The sequence below is a fragment of the Myodes glareolus genome, chromosome 13, assembly GCF_982192425.1.
Source record: "Myodes glareolus chromosome 13, mMyoGla1.1, whole genome shotgun sequence".
Lineage (NCBI taxonomy): Eukaryota > Metazoa > Chordata > Mammalia > Rodentia > Cricetidae > Myodes > Myodes glareolus.
Genome location: NC_142038.1, coordinates 62,228,168 through 62,250,657, shown reverse-complemented (window position 1 = coordinate 62,250,657; position 22,490 = coordinate 62,228,168). Strand labels below are relative to the sequence as shown.

Here is a 22,490-nt window from a genome sequence, read left to right as displayed (position 1 = left end):
TCATCATGGTGACCCTCGGGGTCCCACGCATCCTAATGCAGTGTCCCTAAACAGGTTAAGGAATGAGTTGGCCCCATCACTGACGTGTAGGGTTAGAAGCTGCTTTCCATGAATGCCAGCTCTGTATGAGGCTTCAGGTGGTGATCTGTTCCCTGGGAGCCACCCTCAGTGACGACACCTACATAGAAGAAATGCTGAAGGATATTTCTGCAAACAGGAAGTTCCCGGATTCTACAAATCTTGATGTCTGTTTAATAGAGATGGCTGGGAGAAGATCAAAGTTCATTTTATTGTAACCTCTGCAGGTTCCAATTGGGATAAGTGTTGGATGAAGTCTAGATGCCTGTATCTCTTAGCAGTAGGCTAGTCCAGAAGGCCTGGCGACAGACTGGCCATGGGATGAAAGAAAAGGAACACGACAGATTCAAAATGACCTGCAGCAGAATGTGCAATAATAAGACATCTCGCTAGTCAGGCAGACGTTTCCACAGGTCTTCAATGGTATTCTAGTTGTGTCGTCATAAGTAGAAAGAAAGATTACCATAGTACAGATGAACACAGTTCGGGTTCTTGATTTATGTTCACAATTAATCTTAATGTGCATTTATAAAGCAATAGGAGATGTGCTGGTTCTTCTGCAACCCTTTGTTATGACGTCTCCTACCCAGGGTTTTGGAGTTTGGGGAACCTTTTTAATGAAGACTCATCAAAATGCAGTATTGTATAAATCTCTGAAGCTTGAAATAATCTGCTTTGCAGTGGAATCTTCAGAAATATTTTTCTTGCAAAAAGCTAGATGGTTTTCTAGATCTTATATTTAGAAAAAAATCACTTGTTTTGTCTCTTTTTTTGTTTGTTTTGTTTTTTGTTTGTTTGTTTGTTTTTGTCTCCAATCTGAACCTCTGTGCTTTTAGATACAGCAACTTCAGCAACAACTCTTTCCACCCTGCTGGTCCCTCATCTGGACCTAGTGTGTCCCCGTCATCAGCATCATCCTTCTCGTCCCCACAGGAGGCCAGGTAGGTCTGGGGCATGGTGAAAATCTGTTCCCCTGAGCGGTCAGAGGAGGCCAGTGGTGCTCATGTCTGCCTGTAATCCTAGCACTTGGTAGGTTAGTGCAGGAGAAATCCAGAGTTCAAAGTCATGCTCAGCTATATCGTGAATTTGGTGAAGGCCTGAGCTATGTGAAACCCTATTACAAAATAAAGAGTCAGGAGTGTTGATGCTCACCTTTAACCCCAGCACTCTGGAGGCAGAAGCAGCTGATCTCTGTTTGCAGCCAGCCTGGTCTATAGAGCAAGTTCAAAAATAACCAGGGTTACACAGAAAAGCCACCCTCTCTCAAAACAAACAAACAAAATCAAAAACAAATGAATAAATAATAAAATATAAAAACAAAGGAAAGCAAAGAAAGGTCTAAAAATGTAAGTAAAAGGTATATTCTGAAGAATTTTCCTTTAAAAGATGAGTTTTTCTGACAATGACACTACTTACTAAGCAAGTATTTCATTCGAGATGATGATTTGTTATTCTTATTATGCTAGCTCCCATATACTTCCCATAGATATTATAAACATTTCTTCTGGGGCTGGAGACATGGCTCAGCCATTGGGATCACTGGCTTCTCTTCCAGAGTACCTGGGTTTGATTCCCAGTATCCAAGTGGTGACTCACAATTGTCTGTAATATCAGGCCCAGGGGTTCCAACACCTTCTCTGCCCTCTGTGGGCACTAAGCATGCGTGTGGTACATATATATGCACACAGACGAAACACTCATACACATAAAAAATAAAAACAAAAAGTATAAACATTTCTTTTAAAGTATGTAAGTATGGATATCTTAATATGCCCTTTAAAAATGATTCTGAATATTACGTGAGCTCTGCAATTTGTCAGAGAGACAATGTTTTATCTTTGAATGAGTAAATCTATGTAGATCAGAAGGAAGAGGGCCCACCGAGGTGCTATGCAATTAGTCTAAGACCTACCCAAAGAGAATAGAATTGTATGGGTGCATAGAAGGAATGTAACTTGGCAAGTGCATTAGACCACCAGAACTCCTTGCTGATTATTACTCCTGGAAACCAGTGATTATGCAAGGATGTGTTTACAAGGGAAAGGTAAGACCTGTAATTTTAGAGCAATTAAAAGCAGTTACCCTTAATGGCAAGAGTGCAGGAGTTGGAGAAGAGAAGGCCTTTAGATTTCCAGCTCACTCTCTGGGATGCTACTTACCCCTTGAGGGTAAAATGCTGATTGCACCAACCCTTTCCCTTAAAGGGTGATTTTGGTGAGGAAAGAATATTGACCACACAGGAATACTGCAGGAAGCCATTGTCTGCAGCCAGCAGAGAGGGTAGGGAAAGGATGGTGGCATACCACTGGGAATCTAAACATGAGTGACTACAGAGATCACTTGCCTCAAGCATTGTTTTTAAATAGGATCAGTATTTCACATTCATATTCTCTTTTGCGTATGTGGAAGTGTTTTACTAAGCATCTCTGGAGCTAGGTGTCTCAGTTAAGGTTCTTATTGCTGTGAAGAGACACCATGACCATGGCAACTCTTATAGAGAAAATATTTAATTGGGGTGGCTCACTTACAATTTCAGAGTTTCAGTCCATTATCATCATGACAGGGAACATGGTGGCATGTAGGCAGATGTGGTGCTGAAACTGAGAGTTCTGCATCTTGCAGGCAACAGGAAGTCAACTGACTGTTACCCTGAAGGAGTCCTTAAAGCCTGCCTGAACAGTGACATGCTTTCCCCAACAAGGCCACACCTCCTAATAGTGCCATTCCCTTTGGGGGCCATTTTCTTTCAAACCACCAAACAAGGTTTGACTTATAGTTACAGGGAGAAGAGGTGTCCAGTGGAGTTTGCCTCTCAGGGGTATTCAACTCAAGTCTCATGAATATATCCCAACACAAAATTGTAAACTTATTTAATAGATTAAGAGATGTGTGTGTGTGTGTGTGTGTGTGTGTGTGTGTGTGTGTGTGTGTGTGAAGAGAGATGTGAGCATGTGTGGGTGTGTTGTAACTAAATTCATTTTCTTATATTTGAATTTTATAGATGATAACCTTGTATCACAGTGTCATGCAAAATAAATGGATGTATTCTTCCACCAATAAAGTAAGGATCAGATACCCCTGGCACACAACACTAATGAACCCGTATAAAACTTTCAGATTTCACAGCCAAAACTGACCCTGAATTCGAGATTCTTAAGCAAAGTCAGGACTTGCTAATAGGGAAATCAGTAAGGATGCTGTCTTTAGCATAGGTTCCAGTCCCCTTGGGATTAGGTGAGGTCACTTGGGGGTTGTTACTATGGAGATGATCCTTGTCATATCAGATACAGAATTAGGATGCACAGTGAGGAATGTTGGCGTATGCCTGGCATTACAAATCTCATGTTTATTAGGTGACTTAGGGTTTCTATTGCTGTGATGAAACACAATGACCAAAAAGCAAGCTGGGGAGAAAAGGGTTAATTTAGCTTATACTTCCACATTGCTGTTCATCACTGAAGTAAGTCAAGACAGGAATTCAAACAGGGTAAGATCCTGGAGACAGGAGCTGATGCAGAGGTCATAGAGGGGTGCTGCTTACTGGCTTGCTCATATTTCAGAGGTTTAGTCCATTATTGTGGTGGGAAGCAAGGTAACGTGCAGGCAGACATACTGGAGAAGGAGCTGAGGATTCTGACATCTTGACTGGCAGGCAACAGAAAGTGGTCTATCTCACTGGATGTTGCTTGAGCATACATGAGACCTCAAAGTCTGCCTCCACAGTGACACACTTCTTCTAACAAGGCCAGACCTATTCCAACAAGGCCACACCTCCTAACAGTGCCACTTCCTTTGAGGGCCATTTTCTTTCAAACTACCCTACTAGGTAACCAGTCCTTTTGGGACTAAACCAGGTTCTGTCATTATGTCCTACTTAGTACCAGGGTCTATCCATGGTAGAAGCAGGGTAAACACTGGCTGAAGAATCCAGCGAATCACCACTCATTGCTGTGGGAACTCTTTCAGTCAATAACCTTTAAGACACTGGCCCACTTTGGTTGTGGTCACATATACTATATATGCAGATGTAAAAGCTTATGCATCCCCTTGGCTGCTTGTTCATTCCATTCACCCAGACCTGAATAATCACACAGAAACTGTATTAATTACAACACTCCTTGGTCAATAGCTTAGGCTTCTTATTAACTAACTCTTACATCTTAGATTAACCCATTCCAATTATTTTATATTTTACCACTAGGCTTGGGGTTTGCCAGTAAGGTTCTAGAGTGTCTGTCTCCTTTGGCAGCTACATGGTATATCTCTGACTTCATCTTCTTTTCTTATCTATCTCTGTTTGGAGTTCCCATCTTGCTCTATTCTTCTCTGTCATAGGCCAAAGCAGCTTTTTTTATTCATTAACCAATAAAAGCAACACATATACAGAAAGACTTCCCATACCATTTCCCTTTTTCTGTCCAAATAAAAAGGAAGGTTTTAACTTTAACATAGTAAAATTACATATACAAAACAGTTATCAAGCAAGAATTATAGTTACAATATTTAGTCTATTTACATTTGACAAATGAAGGAAAATATCATCTATCGTATCTTCGTTAGTCTCAAGTTTTATATCTATTTTATCTTTTATCATAACTAAGGAAAACTATAACTATCTGTCCTTCAACTCCTTCAAAGACCCCCCGAAGGATATACTATTACCTGAGTAAATGAACAAGCAGTCTCTGCCTACAACTCACTAGTCAATAACAGTTTGGGGATCATTAGGACTTTAGGTCCACGGGTCCAGAGACCTAGACTTTAGCAATGATATTCTCAGGACTCAGAAAGGGTTATCCAATATAGCCTACTTCCCAAACTTTGAAGACCCCAGCACTGACTAAGCTAGTAGCTCTAGGATCCAGGTTACTTAAGTAACTCCTCCCCAGTCTGTCTATCTGAGACAAAGATCAAAACATGCTAGAAGAGCAGAAAGTGGGTATGGCAATTTCATAAGCAATTCAAGATGGGGCTTGCAAGGTGGGAGACGTCTGTGTGACACCCATCGAGACATACAGCAGACTCCAAGTATTGAGGGCTCCGCAGTCCTCAGCTTGAAGCACTCGCTGGCTTCATTAAACTCCCAGACAGCCTGAAAAGCTGGTCACTGGGGGACAGCAGTGGCAGGAGCCAGTTTCTGGGCTCCTGTTCTCTTTCATGGCATGCTATTGCCTTGGGGACTTGATCACCTTGGCCACTGTCCTCTGGCTATACTAGCTTTCTAGAGCTTTTTCTTTTCTTTATATTTTCATATCCTTTCTGGACATCGTCACACAGTTTGAAAGTGACGATACCTTGAAATGACAAAAGCTCAGTCTCATTGCACCAGGAATCCAGCGAGCCTGAATACTACTTGTTCCAGCCTTGCTAGCTTGTTATTTTGTGTCTGTAATGATAGAGAACTAGCTGTCAGATGGATTGATAGACTCATATACTATAGAAAATGAATGATAGATAAATGGAAAGACAGGTGAATGTTATATAGATATAAATAATCAAAAGATGATAATTGATAGGCAGATCGGTAGGTAGAAATAGGTATTATATAGGTCGATGACAGGTAGGTGGGTATATAATAAGAATGTAGAGAGTGTTAGGTGGATGGATAGTAGGCAGGTAGATAGATAATAAGTAGATAAATGTAAATAGATGCTAGATAACTAGACAGATAGACAGACAGACGGCAGATGGATGCATTGAAGCCCTGGATCACAAGTCACATTTTTCTGCTGTTGCCTGAGTGTACTGCATCAATTGCACTCACAATAATGGACATTTTATGAAGTTTATTACTTGAAAGCTGAATTCTTTGTATATTATTTATAATGCAATTGCACATCTACCACTATTTTTTGCTCTATTGAGACATATAGCTATTTTTACTGAGATACATACTCAATAGAATTTTTAAGATTTATTACTGAAATTACACACACACACACACACACACACACACACACGCTTAGGGTGAAAAGAAGCATCTCAGGAAATGCACTCGACTCTTACAAACAATAGGCATGGTTTTGCAAGGAGAAACATGTACCTTTTGTTAACAATCACCCCCATACCCCAACTAGTAAACGTAATAATGCCTGAACCCTGCACAAGTCTGTAACTTTAGAATGCTCATAGTCTTGATTTAGAAATGAGATTGAGTTTTCAAAGTTCTAGGAAAAATTGGGCAGCATCATGAGCTTAGTTTTCCATTCCTCAGGCTTGTTTAGGCATGTTAATGTGTTGGATGTTAATAAAACTTGGCATTATTTTGTATTAATCAGGGTTATAGAGGAACAAAACTGATAGAATAAATTTATATACTAAATAGAGCTGTATGGACATGAGTTATAGGCTGTGGTCTGGTTGGTGGGATAAAGGCTGTCTGCTGACTAGAAGGCTAGGAGTCTAGTAGTTGTCTGTGAGACTTGTTTCCAGTCTTTGCTGAAATCTAAAAGAAATAGATGCCAATACCAGTAACGTAATGCCTTAGCAGCAGGATAGGTGAAGTTGCCAACAAGAGTGAGGGCAAACAGGCAAAAGGAAAATCTTCTGCCATGTCCTTTCATGTTGACTGGTATGGTCAAGTTATAGCGGCTCTTCTGATCTCATGATCTGGATTTAGGGTGCATCTTCCCACCTCACAGTCCACTCTAGAAAAATTCCTCACAGGTGCACCCACATGCTTATATTTTAGTTAATTCCAGATCTAGGCAATTTGACAGCCAAGATTAGCCATCACAGAAATGGCGAAAACTTTATAAAACCAAACCAATACAGGGATATTCAGGTAAATCTGTCTCTCGTTCAGTGACAGAGTCATTTAAAGCAGTCTTCTAGAAACAGAGAGCACAGCACTAATTTTCATGAAATTGGAATTTAGAGTGTGCCAAAACAAAACAAGAAAGCTGGGACTGTTTACAATATCCTCAAGGCTTTAGGGCGCAAGTGTGTAATGGAATCAGACTTTGAAAAAGCCCCAATTGGAAAATGTGCTTTTTGAGCAGAGAAGGTCTAAATATTTTCTTTCTGAAAGACAACAAAATTAAAGGAGTATTTGAACCATTCATCTCGAGTATTCCAAGGAGACAAATGAATGCTAACTACAGCGCAGGGAAGTTTGGGGCCATCGGCCTGGAGAGAGACAGAACACACGTCCATTCCCTCCCTGCAGTGCTGGCTCCATCCTGCGGGCCTTTTCAGAAATGGTGGTAGAAGGCAGCTGGGTAGTGATTAGACTGAGCCAGTTGAGTGAGTGGACACAAGGGGCTAAAGATAACTTAAGACAATCAGTCCTCATGCTTAGACTAGAGGGTTCACTTTTAGTGAGGCCTGGGCAGAACTGCCTAGGAGGAGGACCTTGGAGGATCCTTGGGGCCAGATTTTAGGAGGGACTTCCTGTGGACATGGCTGACATGAACCCCAGGCCCCTTGTGTATCTTTAGCATGAACTCTGTCTTCCTGCTTGAGCTAGTGCTGCTGATTGCTTACCGTAAGCAGGAGTTGCCTATCTGCCTTCTAGAACAGTGTTCAGAAACCTTGCTCAGAATGGCCTGGCTTCTAGGGTTGTCCCTGCAGAGCTTTTCCCTCTTCCTGGGAATGGCATCCCTTAGGCAGTTAGAAGGGGTAGTAAGGTGCATGGGGTGTGGTACATTGTGGTGTATGTGACCACTTGAGAGCCACCCTGCTAGGAGGTAGCATCTTAGCTACATGCACCATGCTGTTATAGCATATCTCTTACTTATCTGTATAGCTGTCACTGTACACCCATTCGACAGTAATTTCTCACCCTCCTTTCCCTCGTTCTTATTACCCCTGTTCTAGCCTTTATCTACATCTGTGATGTCTTAGATGTCTCATACAAGAGGGATCCTGCAGGCTTGGGGACATAGCTCAGTAATAAAATGTTTACCTACCATGTGAGAGACCCTCGATTCAATCTCTAGTACTGCATGACAGATAGACAGGTAGATAGACAGACAGACAGACAGACAGACAGATAAAAGAGCCATGTGGTATTTTGTATGTTGTCTTTATATGGATGACTTAATAAACTTAGTACAAACTCCACCTATGTATATTATAGATAGCAATATTTTCTTGTTTTTTTAAATGTTTTTCCATTAAGTTTTCATATGGCATTTCCTCACCCACTGCTCTGTTGATGAACACATGACTTGTACTCATATGTTAACTGCTGTCTGCAATGCTCTGATGAGCATGGGCATACATATATCTTTTTAAGTAATTCTTTTGAATATATGATCCTGGAAGTGGAGCTACGCGACTATAACAGAGGAGAAGCTTATGTTAAATTCACTGATTGTCCTATGGACTTTACATGTGTGCTGTATAAAATGTTAAGTTGTATACAGGAAGGAAGGATGTGGTGGTGGCACTTTCTCCTATTTTTGAAAAGGGACAATCAGAGTGACTTGGTGTGTATACTTCTGGGACCAGCATACATCTATTATAATGACTTCAACGTTCTAGATCATTTAGACAGATATCAACCCAAGCTTTCCCTTGTCTTCCTTTTTTCTTGATGATCCTGTCTTGGTTCTCTTTCCGCAGCAGTGCTTGGTGCTGAAGCATCCTTTTTAACAGCTTGCCTTCCTGTTTTTCTGTGTGCTATTTCATCCCAGCCCATCCATAGATATGCACCCAGTCTGTTGCTGATATATGTGATGTAGTGAGGGTAGTTCCTAGAATATGTCATTTTGCACATACGTGATTATCTGAAGAATCCTAATATACTCCCCCAAAATGGGTTTAATAAATCAAAATAGTGCTGCATACTTAGCACTTCAGGAGGTAGAGGCAGGAGGATTTTGAATTAAAAACCATCCTTAGCTACATAGTGAATTGTAGGCCATCTTGGGCTACCTGAGATCCTGTGTCAAAAAAAGCGATAGTTTTTAAACTTTGATGATATTTTGTCACTGTGATTCATAAAGATCATATCAATTTTGATTTTCAATATAGTGGTGAGAGCCTAGTTTTCCATATCTTTGTCAAGAGGTAGTAAACTTTTGACTGTGTAGTTGCACATAAGTAAATCTGTGGCTTGCACTTCTCTTACTTGCAGTGTGATGAAGGTTTTCTGTTTCCTTTTCTCCTTTTGGCTCATTGTCCTCATGTTCTTTTCATGATGAGTTGCGGAAGCACTTCATAAGCTACAGTAGGATCCTTTACAATCTACTTATGACGTTCTTGATGTTGCATTAGTTTGAGGAAGTATTTGCTATAGTTCCCCGTTGGAGAAGACGATCCGTCATTATAAGGAAGCCTGGCAGCATATGCAAGAGGCAGCTAGCCAGGCTGCTTCTGTAATCAAGGAGCAGAGAGTGGTGAGTGCAGGTAACCTGCTTCTTTTCTTTTTTTTTTTTTCAGTCTAGGTTTCCAGTCAATGGGATGCTTACTTCCACACTTAGGGTAGGTCTCCTCAGGTTTATTAACCTAATGTAGAAACTCCATTACAGGCACGCCCATGGGCTTATCTCCTAGGATTCTAGATTCTGTCAAGTAGACACATTTCAACCTTATCAGGATAAATGTATTAGATATCAATTCCTCCTGTCTTCTGTGCTTTGTGTTTCTATGGAAGAAAGCTATTTCTCTTGTGGTTCCTTGTAACATTGCTATCTCAACATTTTTTCACATCTAAATACTTTACCTGCCTGGAAATTGCTTTGGCAGAGGAAGAATCCAAGTTTTTCTCCTTGTTCTGATACCAGATTTGTCTTAACCAATAGGAAGGATGGCAGGTTTATTGATGCATTGATGTGTCCAGACCCCTTCCTGAGGAATGGCTCCCATCTTCTGGAAGCAGTCACTCTGGGCTCTCAGGGGCTCCCCTTCCTGCCAGTATTTGTAACTGAAACATGACTATACAGCATTGTTTTGAAAGCTTGGAGTGGTGATTGACAGCCCTGGAACAAAGGGAACAGTAATATTTGGGGATACAGGGACCAGGAAGCTGGCCTAAGCAGTAGCTTCTGCTTCCAACTCAAGCCCCTTAATGAACTCTCGCTTCCGTTGACCCCCTTGAAAGCCCACCTGCTCCAGCTGTACAGTGACCACCTGTCCTTGTGGCCATCTCTACTTTCATGTACTTCCTCCAGTGCTAGTTACTGCTGCTCCCCCTGTGCTCTCCTGCTAGCCATGCTTGTGACTTTTGTCCTCTGCGTAGCTTGCTGGCACTGGTGTCTTCCTCACCCTACTGGCCTTCTCCAAATGGACCATCTGTTCCCCATGGGTCCCATTGCTGCTGTCTTCCCTCCCTGTCTTCTTTAGGGTGATTTCTTGTGCTGACCTTGCCAGTATCAACATGTGTCTCAATGTCCTCCTTGCCTGGGGTTTCAAGTCTCAGTGCTTAACAGAATGTGATCTCTGAGATTGTCTGGATCCCAAATACTTGCTGGCTGTGTTCTATCACTTGATCTGCTTAGAATTTTTTGTTGTTGTTTTTAATTGTGTCAGTGGAGTTGAGATTTCCACTCTCCAATGAAGCATTTAAAAAATTAGATTGTTTGATCAACCTAGATAAAGAAAAAAACCCCACTAAAGTAAACATTGCTGAGGAAAACTCCAAACAGCATGGAAAGCAGTGTAAAGGGGATCGATCAGCTTTCTTCACGATGACACCTTATGTCACCCTGACAAAAAGAGTTCAATGGACCCATGTAGTGAAAGCTCTGCCCTTCAGTTGTAGAAGCTGTCTGTTCTTTGTGCTGTGGGATTCCTGCTTGCATGCCACTAGGTCTTGATAGCAATCTCATTACAAGCAATATGAGGCTCTGGAAAGCAAAATGTGGTCCTAATTAATCCATTGCATTCCATCCAGAGTGCACAAGAGGAGGAAGGCAGGTTCCGTTGGTGAGTAAGTTTATGTAGGGTCTGGTGACATCACATAGTGACTTTGTGTACTAGGGTCCTGGGGTTCTTCATCAGTCCCTGAACTACTCAAGAATGCCTGTCTTCAACAGATACTAGGGGTTTTTGTTCTTGCATATGTGTGGGGTCTGACTCCTCACTATTACTGCTCTAGCTCAAGAACCAAATCATGCTGGGAATTGGATACTGCAGTAGGCTATGTCCTTTTCTTTATGAACTACAGCTCTGAGTGGGTAGCTTTTTCTTCTTGGACACCTTGACTGCCTCCTTGCTGGCTAGTGGCCGGTCCTGTGTGATTGAGTTTGCAGGTGGAAGCTCTCACATCTGGATTCTGCATAGATCTTTCAACCTTGTTGCTATTTGTATGTGCATCCTTACTGTAGTTCAGTTCCAAGGAATTTGTCCAATGAACAAACCAGCATGTCCTGGGGCTCCTCTTTTAAACTCAGTGTATCATCTCTCCTCTCTCCTTATGTGATTCTTCTTATATGCCAAGACCAAAGAAAATTACATTTGTCCCATATAATGTCCCTGAGTTGTTCACATTGAACATATTGTGGATATATACTCTTGTGCCCCTATTTCAGCTTTTGGCACTTAAGAGTTTCACATTTATCCCCAGTCTTCTAAACCAGGACTTACTTACCTCCTGTGGTCTAAGACTAAGCATGTTGGACCTGTAAAACCATGAAGTGAACTTGCTCACTTTGTTGAAGACTTGGAGACAATATTAAGCAGGACTGTAGCCCAGAGAACCTGGTGTTCATGTGACTTTTCAAGATCGTTTTAGTGCGTGTTTGCTGGGAACATTTCATTCTGTCCTGTGTTCTTGGTCTTCTTCTTTAGGGCTTCCCACTCCAACAATACTTTCTGCCCGTTTCATGTCCTTCCTGATAGATGTCCATTAGCCACATGTCATGCTTTCCCATCAAACAACCAGCTCACTGCCCTCTTCCTATACCTTTGCCAAATAACAAGTACATGAACTACTTGTAACCTCTCTTCCTGTTTTCTTCCTGTGGACAGTGCATAGTTTTCCTCCCTCATCTATAGATGATGTGCCCAGTAACCTTAAGCGGCCATATTATAATGCTATTTGCAAATGAGAACATGTCTTACATAACATGGAGGCTTACATGAGGTTGGTAACTGGAAGGGTCAAGTATCTCTCACCAGAGAAATTATAGATGAAGTTGGGTCTCCACAGGGCTGAGATGCAACCAAATGCTCTGGTGTAAGCCTTGTGTTCCCGACCCCTGTCTGGTATGCTCTTGTGGTGGGACAAATAGTTCTCAGTTGTCCCTGTTTTCCACTGGCGTTATACAAAGATTACAGATTACAGTTTCCTATTGAGAAAGTGCACCCCCAGTTCTTTAGTACTTGTATACTTCCGCTTTCCCCACCATTCTCTCCAGGCCCAGCAATGAGAAGTAACTAAGTGTTATCTTGTAATAGAGCCTCCTGTGCTTCTGGCTTGCTTTTGGACATGCTGTGTACAGAGGACACTAGTCCTACAAACCCATGGTTTGCATATAGCAGCTATGTGTGTGTGTCCTGTGCTTGGACATGTTAATCCAGAATTGCTGGAATCACACCCAGTCCTTAGCTTCCTATGATTTACATATGTGTGTACAGAAAAAGGAGTCACCAAATATAGTTTCCATTGTCATAACTACCACAAAGAAAATGAGCCTTCATAGAGGAGCTAGGAAAAGATGGGACTTCTAGGATTGGGGCTGTAGCTTAGTGGTAGAGGGCTAGCCTCACCTGCATGATGGCATGAGGCCCTAGGTTCAATGCCAGTACTTTGAATACACACACACACACACACACATACAATACGCACACACACACACACACACACAGAGAGAGAGAGAGAGAGAGAGAGAGAGAGAGAGAGAGAGAGAGATTGAACTGTATGGGCTTGCATAGCTATACACATATTTACCATAACACATATAAAAAAGAAAGGGAAGGTGAGAGAGAGTGAGAGAGGGAGAGGGAGAATAGGCCATGCAAATAGGGAGCACCTTCTTTCAGAGGGATACCCTTCAAGGAGTATGGGAAATTGAGCTAGCTGCCAGCATAAGACAAACTACAATTTTCATTGCTTTACTGGTGAGGGTTGGAGGCAAGGTGCAGACAGTCAAGAGGAGCTGAGGAGATGGGATGAGTCTATACCTTTCTTTAAACCATGGTCTTGAAGAGCTGGACAGAATGAGAGACTGGGGGATGGCATGGAGTAAATCTGATGTTCAGAGATGAGAGAACAGAGGGAGCACTGGCCCCAAGTGGGAGAGAGAGATGGGCAGGGTGGACATCAGTCTGCCAGCCAACCTGCCAGACAGCTGGTGGCAGTCAGTGCTTCTGGAAGCTGCCAGAATGGTGGAGTCGTGAAGCTGTGCAAGGGGGACCTGGAGCCATGACAAGAGAGGGCTGGCCTCCTTTTGTGTTGGAGAATTCAGGGTCTTGGACAGAAGGCTGGAAAGTCAGAGGGGAGGAGAAAACCGGCAAGACTTGCTCAGTGCTAAGGTCAGGGCCAGCATCGGCAGCCAGCAGATGTCTGAAGCCTGAGGACAGCAGAGCCTGAAGGAATGGCCCTGTGCCTTCTCATGAGCCAGTCAGGTAACCTGAGACGCCTTGGGGGACCAGCCTCCCTAGCTCCCTGCGTGAATCCTCTGATTCCCGCCCAGGGCCTGGAAGCGCAGAACTGCACGGAAACCACGTGTGTAGCGTGCTGAAGAAGACAGCAGGAGGCAGCGGCAGCCTGCAGTGTGCAGCCTTCTGACAGCGGGTGTCCTTGGGTCGCTGTGGTGGTGACAGTGGAGGGCAGCAGCATGTTCTTGGCGTTGGCTCAGGGACTTGTTTCCTGGCTGTAGCCCAGATGTGAAAGGTGTTTACATTTCCTGATCTAGGGTACTCTAGTTTGGTTGCAGAGTGTCCACCAAAGGATCAAGTGTTAATGGCTTGGTGCTCCTGGGAGGGAGTTGGGCCTTTAGGTGGTGGAGCTTAGAGAAAGGCCTTAAGGTCATTGGGAACATGTCCTCTAGAAGGATTGTGGATCCCCTGGCTCCTTCCCTTCTCTCTTCCTGGATGTATGAAGTGGGCCTGTCACCTGATCTTTTCATGATGCACCACCTGAACTGGGGTGCTGGAGAGCACAGGGCCCCAACTGTGAGCTAGCACAGTCCTGTGCAGAAGTTCCTGCCCTTGCCGCTTCATTCTTATTCCCCAGGTCATGTGACACTCAGTTTCACAGCCAGGTGGGGGAGCCATCCCACTGTTCAGCATAATTATCCTCATTCTACTGTTGTGTGATCATATAAATCTTTGTGGAAAAATTGCATTAGCCACTTGTGAATTAAATGATAATTTGAAATATCAGATGCAGTGAAGACTTCATCTGGTTTTTTGTTAATATTTAATTAGAGATTACATTTTTATGTGGAAAACATTTGTTTCTTTATCCAAGAAGATTTTATTTCACTTGAACCAATCAAAGGATATTTTTCCAACCATTTTCACAGTAAAATTGACAAATATAAATTCCATAGGAATTCTGCCATATGTGTCCCAGCAAAGCCATTCGCACCACCAAGGTAATGCACGTGGGTACATCTATCACCTTCAGTAATGTTCTCATGCCTCTTTGTAGTTACTGGTGTCTTTCCCATGCAACCACCATCAATATGAATTCAGTTGCATGTTTGAACGAGGTTTCTGTTAACATGATGTCGTATTCTCCCAGGGAACTGACTGCTTATTTCTAGCAGAATTGTCTTGACAGTCATTCACTTTACTAACACCCTTCCCTTTCATGGTTGTGTAGTATTTCATCGTGACTTGCTGACTTAACTGTTGTTAGACATTTGGTTGTTAGTGATTTTGACAGTGGGTCTGGGCATGCTTTTGGTTTCTCTTGGGTAAATGACAAATAATGGGATAACTGAACCAGATAGTAGGGCATGCCTAGCTTTGTAAGAAATCGCTCAACTATTTCTGAAATGATTGTACACTGCTGTAATTTCAGATTCACAAAGTGTCATGAAATGGGTTTCTTCAGCTCTCTAGAGAACTCTTCAGAGTCCCAGCACAACTCTTCCCTAAATAGTCTGTAGAATTTGCCCATGAAGACAACTTTTCTTTTTGGAAAACTTGTAACCATATGTTTCATTTCTTCAACAGATGCTCCTCCACTATGAACAGTTAAGGTTCTCCTTTCCTGTTTCTTTGTCTTTGGGGTCTTTTAGTTGATAATTGATCAAGTTAATTACACACACTTGTCTGTAGTTGCCTCTTGTTCCTTCAATATCTGTATGATGTCATCTCTCTGTGCTTGGAACTATTGCTTTGTGTCCTTTTTCATTATTTTTTCTGGCTAGAGGCTTATACATTTTATCAAGCTCAAAAATATTTTTATGTTTTATTAAAAGTTTTAAGTTTCTTTAAAGTGAAATAGAATATTATCGCTTTTCCATTTTTTTCCTACAGCCCCTCCCAGCAATCCTCACTTGAACCCCTCCCAGATCCCTCTCTTCAACTCTCACATTGATAGCCTCTTTTTCTTCTGATTATTATTATTTTTGCATTACATGTATATAACATATATATGTGTGCATGTCCAATTACATATAAATACAACCTGCTGGGTCCATTTTTTTCTGTATGTATAGTTCCAAGACTGGTTGCCTTTGGCAACCTGTAAGGGGGCTTATCCCTGGGAAAGGCTAATTCTGCTTCTCTCAGTAGTCATTAGCTGCCTCTAGTTATTTGTCCAGGGGTGGGGCCCCCAAGCTTTCCTCTTTCCATGTTTATGTGTCTATTGATATTGCCATTGTTCCCATCTTGTTTATGTGGCCATTTCTGGGAGAGACTATTTCACAGCCGACTTCCCCATGTTCTGGTGCTTACAGCATGTCCATCCCCATTTTGGAGATGCTCCCTGAGCCACAGATGCAGGAACTGTGATGTACATGTGCCCAATCAGGCTGGGCTCTCTGCATTGTGTCCAGTTGTAGTTTTCTGTGGTGGTCTCCGTTTGCCATAAGACAGACTTCTTTGATAAGAGAAGGTAACTATATATCCTTATATCATCTGTGGATATAAGGAGAAGATTTAGGATGTAGGATGGGATTATGCTTGTCTAGCAGAGTGGTAATAGTAGATTCTTTTTTAAGGTCCATGACCTTCCTAGCCATAGGAAGCTGCTAGATTTCTGGTACCTAGTGTGACTTTCCTTCCTCCTGTTGAGTGAGCCTCAAGTTCAATTAGACAGCTGTTAATCACCACTGATGGTATGAGTGTCACTTATTGTACCTTTATCCAAATCTTGCCATGTTGGTCATTGTCACAATTCTATAAATTGCTTTTGGTAGAATGGTCATTTTCACAATATTATTTCTACCAATCCATGAACAGGGATGCCTTTCCATTTTCTAGTGTCTATCTCTTTTGTAGGCAGAATTTTCTGTCCCGCTTGCAAGCTCCCAAATGAGTGACACAGAGACTTGTTATTAATTGTAAAAGCTCAACCATAGCTTAGGCTTATTACTAAGTCGCTCTTACAACTTAACCCATTTTTATCAATCTATGTATTGCCACATGACTCAAGGCTTTATTTGTCTTCCAACCTGTGTTGCTCTCCCTGTGTCTCCTGGCAACCTCACCTTTCTTCTTCCCAGAGTTCTCTGTGTCTGACTGTCCCTCCTATAACTCCTGCCTAGCTAGTGACTGTTTAGTTTTTAATTAAACCGATGAGAAGGCGCCTTGGCAAAGACGCATCTTCATGGTATACAAAAAGATTATTCCACAACATTCTTTCTTCAGATGTTTGAAGTTTTTATTATAGAGATCTTTCATCTCATTGGTTAGGTTTATTTCAAGATAATTTATTGTCTTCAGTGCTATTGGAAATAGGAGTGCTTCCATGATCTCTTTCTTGGTGTGTTTGTTGTTGTAATAGAAGACCACTGATTTCTAAAGCTGATTTTGTAACCTGATCCTTTGCTGAAATTGTTGAATGTTTCTAAAAGTTTTCTGTGTATTCTGTAAATTTTTATATAATATCATCTGCAAATAAGGATAATTTGACTTTTTCTATTCTTTTTGTGTCTCTTTCATTTCCTTCTCTTGTCTTATTTCTCCAGTTAGTATTTCCAGAACTGTTTTGAAAAAAGAGTGGAGGTAGTGGACAGCTCTGCCTCATTCTTAATTTTAATAAGATTGCTTTGATTTTTTCTCTGTTTAGGATAATATTGGCTGTACATCTCTCCAATTTTAACTAATGCGAGTTGGTAACCAAGAGACTTGATTAAAAGGGCAGTAAAATATATCATGTCATCTCCCCTTACCTTGTCTTAGAAGCATTTATAGAAAGCCATGGCATATTAAATACCAAAAATTGCTAGCCATTTCCATGTCTAAAAACATATTCAACCATCTAAATATATATAATAAAATGACTGAAATGCCTAATAAAGGAAGAGATAAAACATTCAGTTTTATAGTTGTATAGCTCTGTATAGAAAAATACATTAGTCCAAAGGGCAACTTAAAATGCCAATTACAAAATATTTACAATTTTATAAACAATAACAGAAATACTGCGCAAATATGCAGGCTGTTAGACGCTGCAGTGGTGGCTCTGGCTTCTGTGAGTTCCGCTATGAAAAGAATAATGTGTTTGACCTTTACAAACTCCTTGTAACTTCCTCAGGATGTATTCAGAACTGCACATTTGGGACAAAGAGTTCCTGAGGAAGGGGGGTTTTCTTTTTAGTGTATTGCATGTATTTTCAGATAGCTATTTCAACTTGTGTTTCCATATTCTAAGGAATTTGCTATTTCTACAAATCCATGTAAACTAGATAATTCTTGGTGCGATTTAAATAAAATACATTTTCTAGTTTAAATAAAGTATGTCTGTCCTCCATGCTCCCCAAAAGAATTATTAAGTTCTCTGTTTGCTTTTCATCTCTTTTCTTCTACATTTCTTGTTTGCATTTCATCTCTTTCCCATCAATTTTGACAATAATTCACCATGTTTACTGTTGCTGTTTTTGTAGTGTATCTGTTTTCTCTAATTGCTATTATCTTTTTGTGATTGACTTTTGTCAATTTGAATTTGATATGAATTGCTATGGTCTTCTTGATAGTTCTTGTATGTGGGGGTTAATGAAATTCCTTTGCATAGTGTTTATAATTCTCAATATTTGGGAAACTTTTCAGTGTCTATTTCTCTTAAAAAAAATTAATCCCCCCTTTCTTATGATCACTCCAGTTACATGTTGAGTGGATTCCCAAGCATTATTGGTGTTCTGTGGATTATTCTTTCCCTTGGGATTTTAGTGTGTTGCTTTTGTTGATGTCATTATTTGTTCAAGTTCACTAATTAGTTTTCTGCAGCACCAATTTACTCTTTTGACTGGGCTCTTACACCTATTGTGTATGCTTCCTTGGGTCTATGGGCTTTAGTTACAAGGACTATTCATGTGACTTTGTGTGTGTGTCTTGCTTCTTTTCTTACATTGGCATTTTTAATCAGTATATCACAAATCTTACCTTGTTGGGAACCCAATATTCCTTTATTCTTGGGTTTGTTGTGTAATACACCTTTCTGAGGTCTTGCACTTTTAGCCCTGTTAGCCCCAGCTGTACTCAGCACAATATCTTTCCATGACTGAGCCAGGACACCTCTTAGAACTTGAATCTCTGTCTTGAATGACTTGCTTGACCGGAGACTGTTGGATGTGGTGATGGGTGAGTTTACTGAGTAGGTAGGATTATGAAGTGAATTTTATTGTTTCTACATTTAGATTTTATTGGAGATTGCAAAAACAAATTGCCAGAATTTTCTGATTAGAAATAGAGAAAATCTTCTCTTGGCCCATTCTGTTTGGGTCAGCTCTAGGCATATATGTGACATCTAAAGTTAGTTGTTGAAAACACGCTGTGTGGTACCTCTCGGTTTTCTTTCCTGATTATGTCATGGCCATGCTCGTTCTGACAGATAATCTGGTTCCAACTTGCCTTACTCAGGTGTTGGCGATCAGCTGGTCACATTGGGCTTTCTGGTTATCTAAATCTAGCAAAGACCACAGCAGAAGCATGATGGTGGAGCCACCTCACTCAGACTTTCTAGCACTGTGGTGCTTGAGGGGCCCCCAAGGGCAGCAGAGGGGTGAGCCTGTGTGTGGAAGCATCCAGGACTTTTTGACATAATTCTTATAGTTCTATTGCCGCATTGACCAAAATAAGCCATGTGATCAGCCTGGATTCAAGGGTGGGGGAATCAGCTGTGAGCTTGTAGGTGTGTAGGTGCTCATGTGTGAGAGTATACGTAGGGGAGCAGAAGACGGCCCTGAATGTCACGCCTCCGAAGCTGTCCATTTTGTCTTTTTGAAACAGGGTCTTTCATTGGCCTAGAGCTTGCCAAGTTGAGTGGGCTGACTGGCCAGAGCCCCAGATAGTTCTTTCTTCTTTCTGAGGTCTTGCGTTTCAAGAATATGCCACCATGCCTGGCTTGTTTTGGTTTCTGATGTGAGTTCTGGGGTTGAACTTAGGTCCTCGTACCTCCAAGGAAGTCACTTTGCCAGCTGAGCTGCGTCCCCTGCTGAGCGCTGCTGTCAGAGAAGCTGTGCCGCTTGAAGTCTGTCTCTAGAAGATGCTGTGTGTCCATTCAAATTCACTGCGCAACGAACAACCAAGACCAAGCAGCTGGCTCCTGAGCTTAGAGCCTTCACTTGACCCAGCAGTTGCAGGCTAGCTGGCAGACTGAGACTGTCTTGAATGATTCTCAACTGTTTTAAAAACTGAAGCTAGCATTCCCCTCTCCCCTTTGCCTCAGCTTTGTCTTTAGAAAGACTTCCAATCTCATGTTTAGTCTGTCTGCAGATTCTTAGATCAACAAGATGCCAATTCATCATCAAAAGGGAAAGATCACTGATGACAGAGAGCCCTCCATCTCCACTTTTGGTCAGATCATCTGTGTTGTGTTCACTCAGCCCAGGCCTCAGTCTGTTCGCTAGGAGCTAAGAGGCCTCCCAAACCACTCAAGTCATGATTGAACTGGCTGCCTCGGCTTGCTGGGCAGGATGCTTTTCTACTGGGAAAGCAGGGATGTCTTAGAAAAAGAAGGGCTGACTAATTCCACAGCGTGGAGCTACAGGACCTGCTCATTTCCAAACCTAAGAAAATCTTTCTCACTCTCAAGTCTATCATTTCATTTCTTTCTGGAACTAATCCTTTATTGCTGACATTAGTGTAATTGAAATAAGGTTCAAATCCTATGAGAAAAATAATGCCCTTCAAGTTTTTCTTTCCTCTCAAACAAAAACCAAATACCTGAGGTCAAATATCAGAAAGAGATAGAGGAAGATACTCCTTATTACTAATTAACGCGCGGGAGATTTCTGGGTCCCTGACGGTAGTGCAAAGTTCCAGGAGGAACCTTCTGGGGATCTTCAGTAAGTGTGAAGCTCAGGAAAACAACATCACTGCCAGACAGGCAGGCATGTGAGTGACAGTGGCCTAGATGGTGAGGACAGCATTTATCTCAGCTGGGAGGACTCCTGCAAAGACCAAAGCGTGAGTGGTCAGATGCTGTGTCGCTGGGAGGAATGGGGTGGTCTCACAGCCTCTACCGCAAGAGGAAGGCATGTTTTGTAGCACTCTACAGCATAGGTTGATTTCATATACGGTTCATTTTTGGCTCAACTATTTAGAATTTTGTCCCCATGTTTGGTATGAGGAAGGGCTCCCTGAATTCTATGACTGACACCACTTGTACAGGGCCTATCAGTGCCCCCGCTGATGTGTGTTGACGTGTGTGTTATGAACTAGAAGTATATGTGTGTGTGTGAGCGTGTGTGTTTGAGAGTCTGTGTCCTAGGCAGTGACCTCCTTCCATGAATCAATTTCACTTGTGAATCAAGATCACATTCACACCTGGCCGCTGTGGTTAGTGAATGGATTTTGGCGTTTCACGAGACAATGCTCTGCTTTGTTTTTATTCAGATTAATAATAACAATAGTAGTAATAACAATAGTCTCAGATCTTCTGCAAAGATTTTAGACTCATTGTAAACTTCCATGAAAAATCCCATTTGAGGTGGTGATTTAGATATGTATTAGCTTAAGAGAATCAAATTCTTGGCCCGATTTTTTATATTTGTGTATGAAGGCAAAATTTAGAAGTGTGTTAAATTTTACAGTTAATGAGATTTTTATTTCAGTTTTATCTCCTTACTGTTTATTTTCAGTTTAACTGCATTATGATCACGTGACATGGTCATATGACATGGGTACTGGTCATCTATCTATTCATTTTCTTAGTGATCCAATGACAGGTTTTAAATCTTTGTGTGTGTAAGAAGAGCATATTTTTTCTATTGTGGGGCATCAGATTGATATATAAATTTATTATATAATATTATATAAATATCCTTAATACCAATCATTATGCAAGAGATTAAAGGAATTCCTTTACACTGTTTGTGCATCAGGTTTACCTGCATATAGCATTTTAAAAATAAAATTGCAAAATTACAGCAACTCAGAAAATATGGACTCTATACAGCATAGTATAGACTTCCTAGGGTGAAAACTAAATAAATTCTGTCTATGCCTATGTGTCCAGGGCTCATTAAGACCTTTCTTGTGAGCCTGAGGTACAGAACTTGGTTATAAAGGTAATGAGTTGCAATCCTCTGTTTCTCAACCAATTTTTTTAACTTACATTTACCAGTGAAGATGACTTGGATGTGTGTGACATGGGATCCCATCTCTCTCAGCACTAAGGAGCGCCATGTCCCCAACTGTGCAAATATATTGTCTCTGAACTTAAATATGTTTTGCCCACTCTGCATCCTTGGATAAAGAGACAATATATTTCAAAGCTGCTTGATTTTATATTCGGAAAACTTTGTTGACAAGCAGAAGCAATAGCTTCATGGTGTATTTTATTCCCCAGAGACCCAGCTGACTCCCCAGCTCATCCCCTTTTTACATTTTTGTTGAGTTTCCAGTTTTCTCATCTCTCACCCATTCTCTTCCTTGACATTTCCTGTGATTCCCATACCACCCCCGCATTGAGGCCCCCACTCTATTGAGAATGGTCTAGTTTTTACATGAACTCTGGCTAATTAATAAGAGCTGGCCTTTGACATACAGAGTGTCCTTGGATGATTCTTAAAACTGAAGAAAATTCCTTAATTGGATTCACTTCTTAAGCCTCTCTCATGTCTTTTGTGTCTGTCTTCCAAGCACCTGGTTTTCAGGTGATGCCATTATTTTGAGATGTACAGAGAAGTTAGTGTATGGTAGAATGTGTAAACAGATTAGGCTGAAAGTTGATTGTAGTCAAAGTTCCAACATAGAACTTTAAATGTAAATTAAAATTTAATATAAATATAAATTTAAATATATATATGTATCCATCTATTGTATAAATATATGTACATACATGCAATGCCTCAGCCTGGACTTCTGTATTTATAGTGGTTCCCATGACTACGACTGATGAT

The 22,490-nt window shown here is 41.3% G+C and overlaps 1 protein-coding gene across 9 annotated transcripts in view; it reads left to right on the top strand.

Moving 5' to 3' along the window:
- Positions 1-22,490, top strand: part of Fhod3 (formin homology 2 domain containing 3) — a 429,672-nt gene that overhangs the window by 319,821 nt on the left and 87,361 nt on the right. For 7 of the 9 annotated variants that reach the window (XM_087896219.1, XM_085700029.2, XM_085700032.2 and 4 more), the window contains one exon: positions 915-1,019. The exons of the other annotated variants lie outside the window; for them this stretch is intronic. In XM_087896219.1, the coding sequence (XP_087752345.1) occupies positions 915-1,019 (105 nt within the window). The remainder of the gene's footprint in view (positions 1-914; positions 1,020-22,490) is intronic. 9 annotated transcript variants of the gene reach the window in all.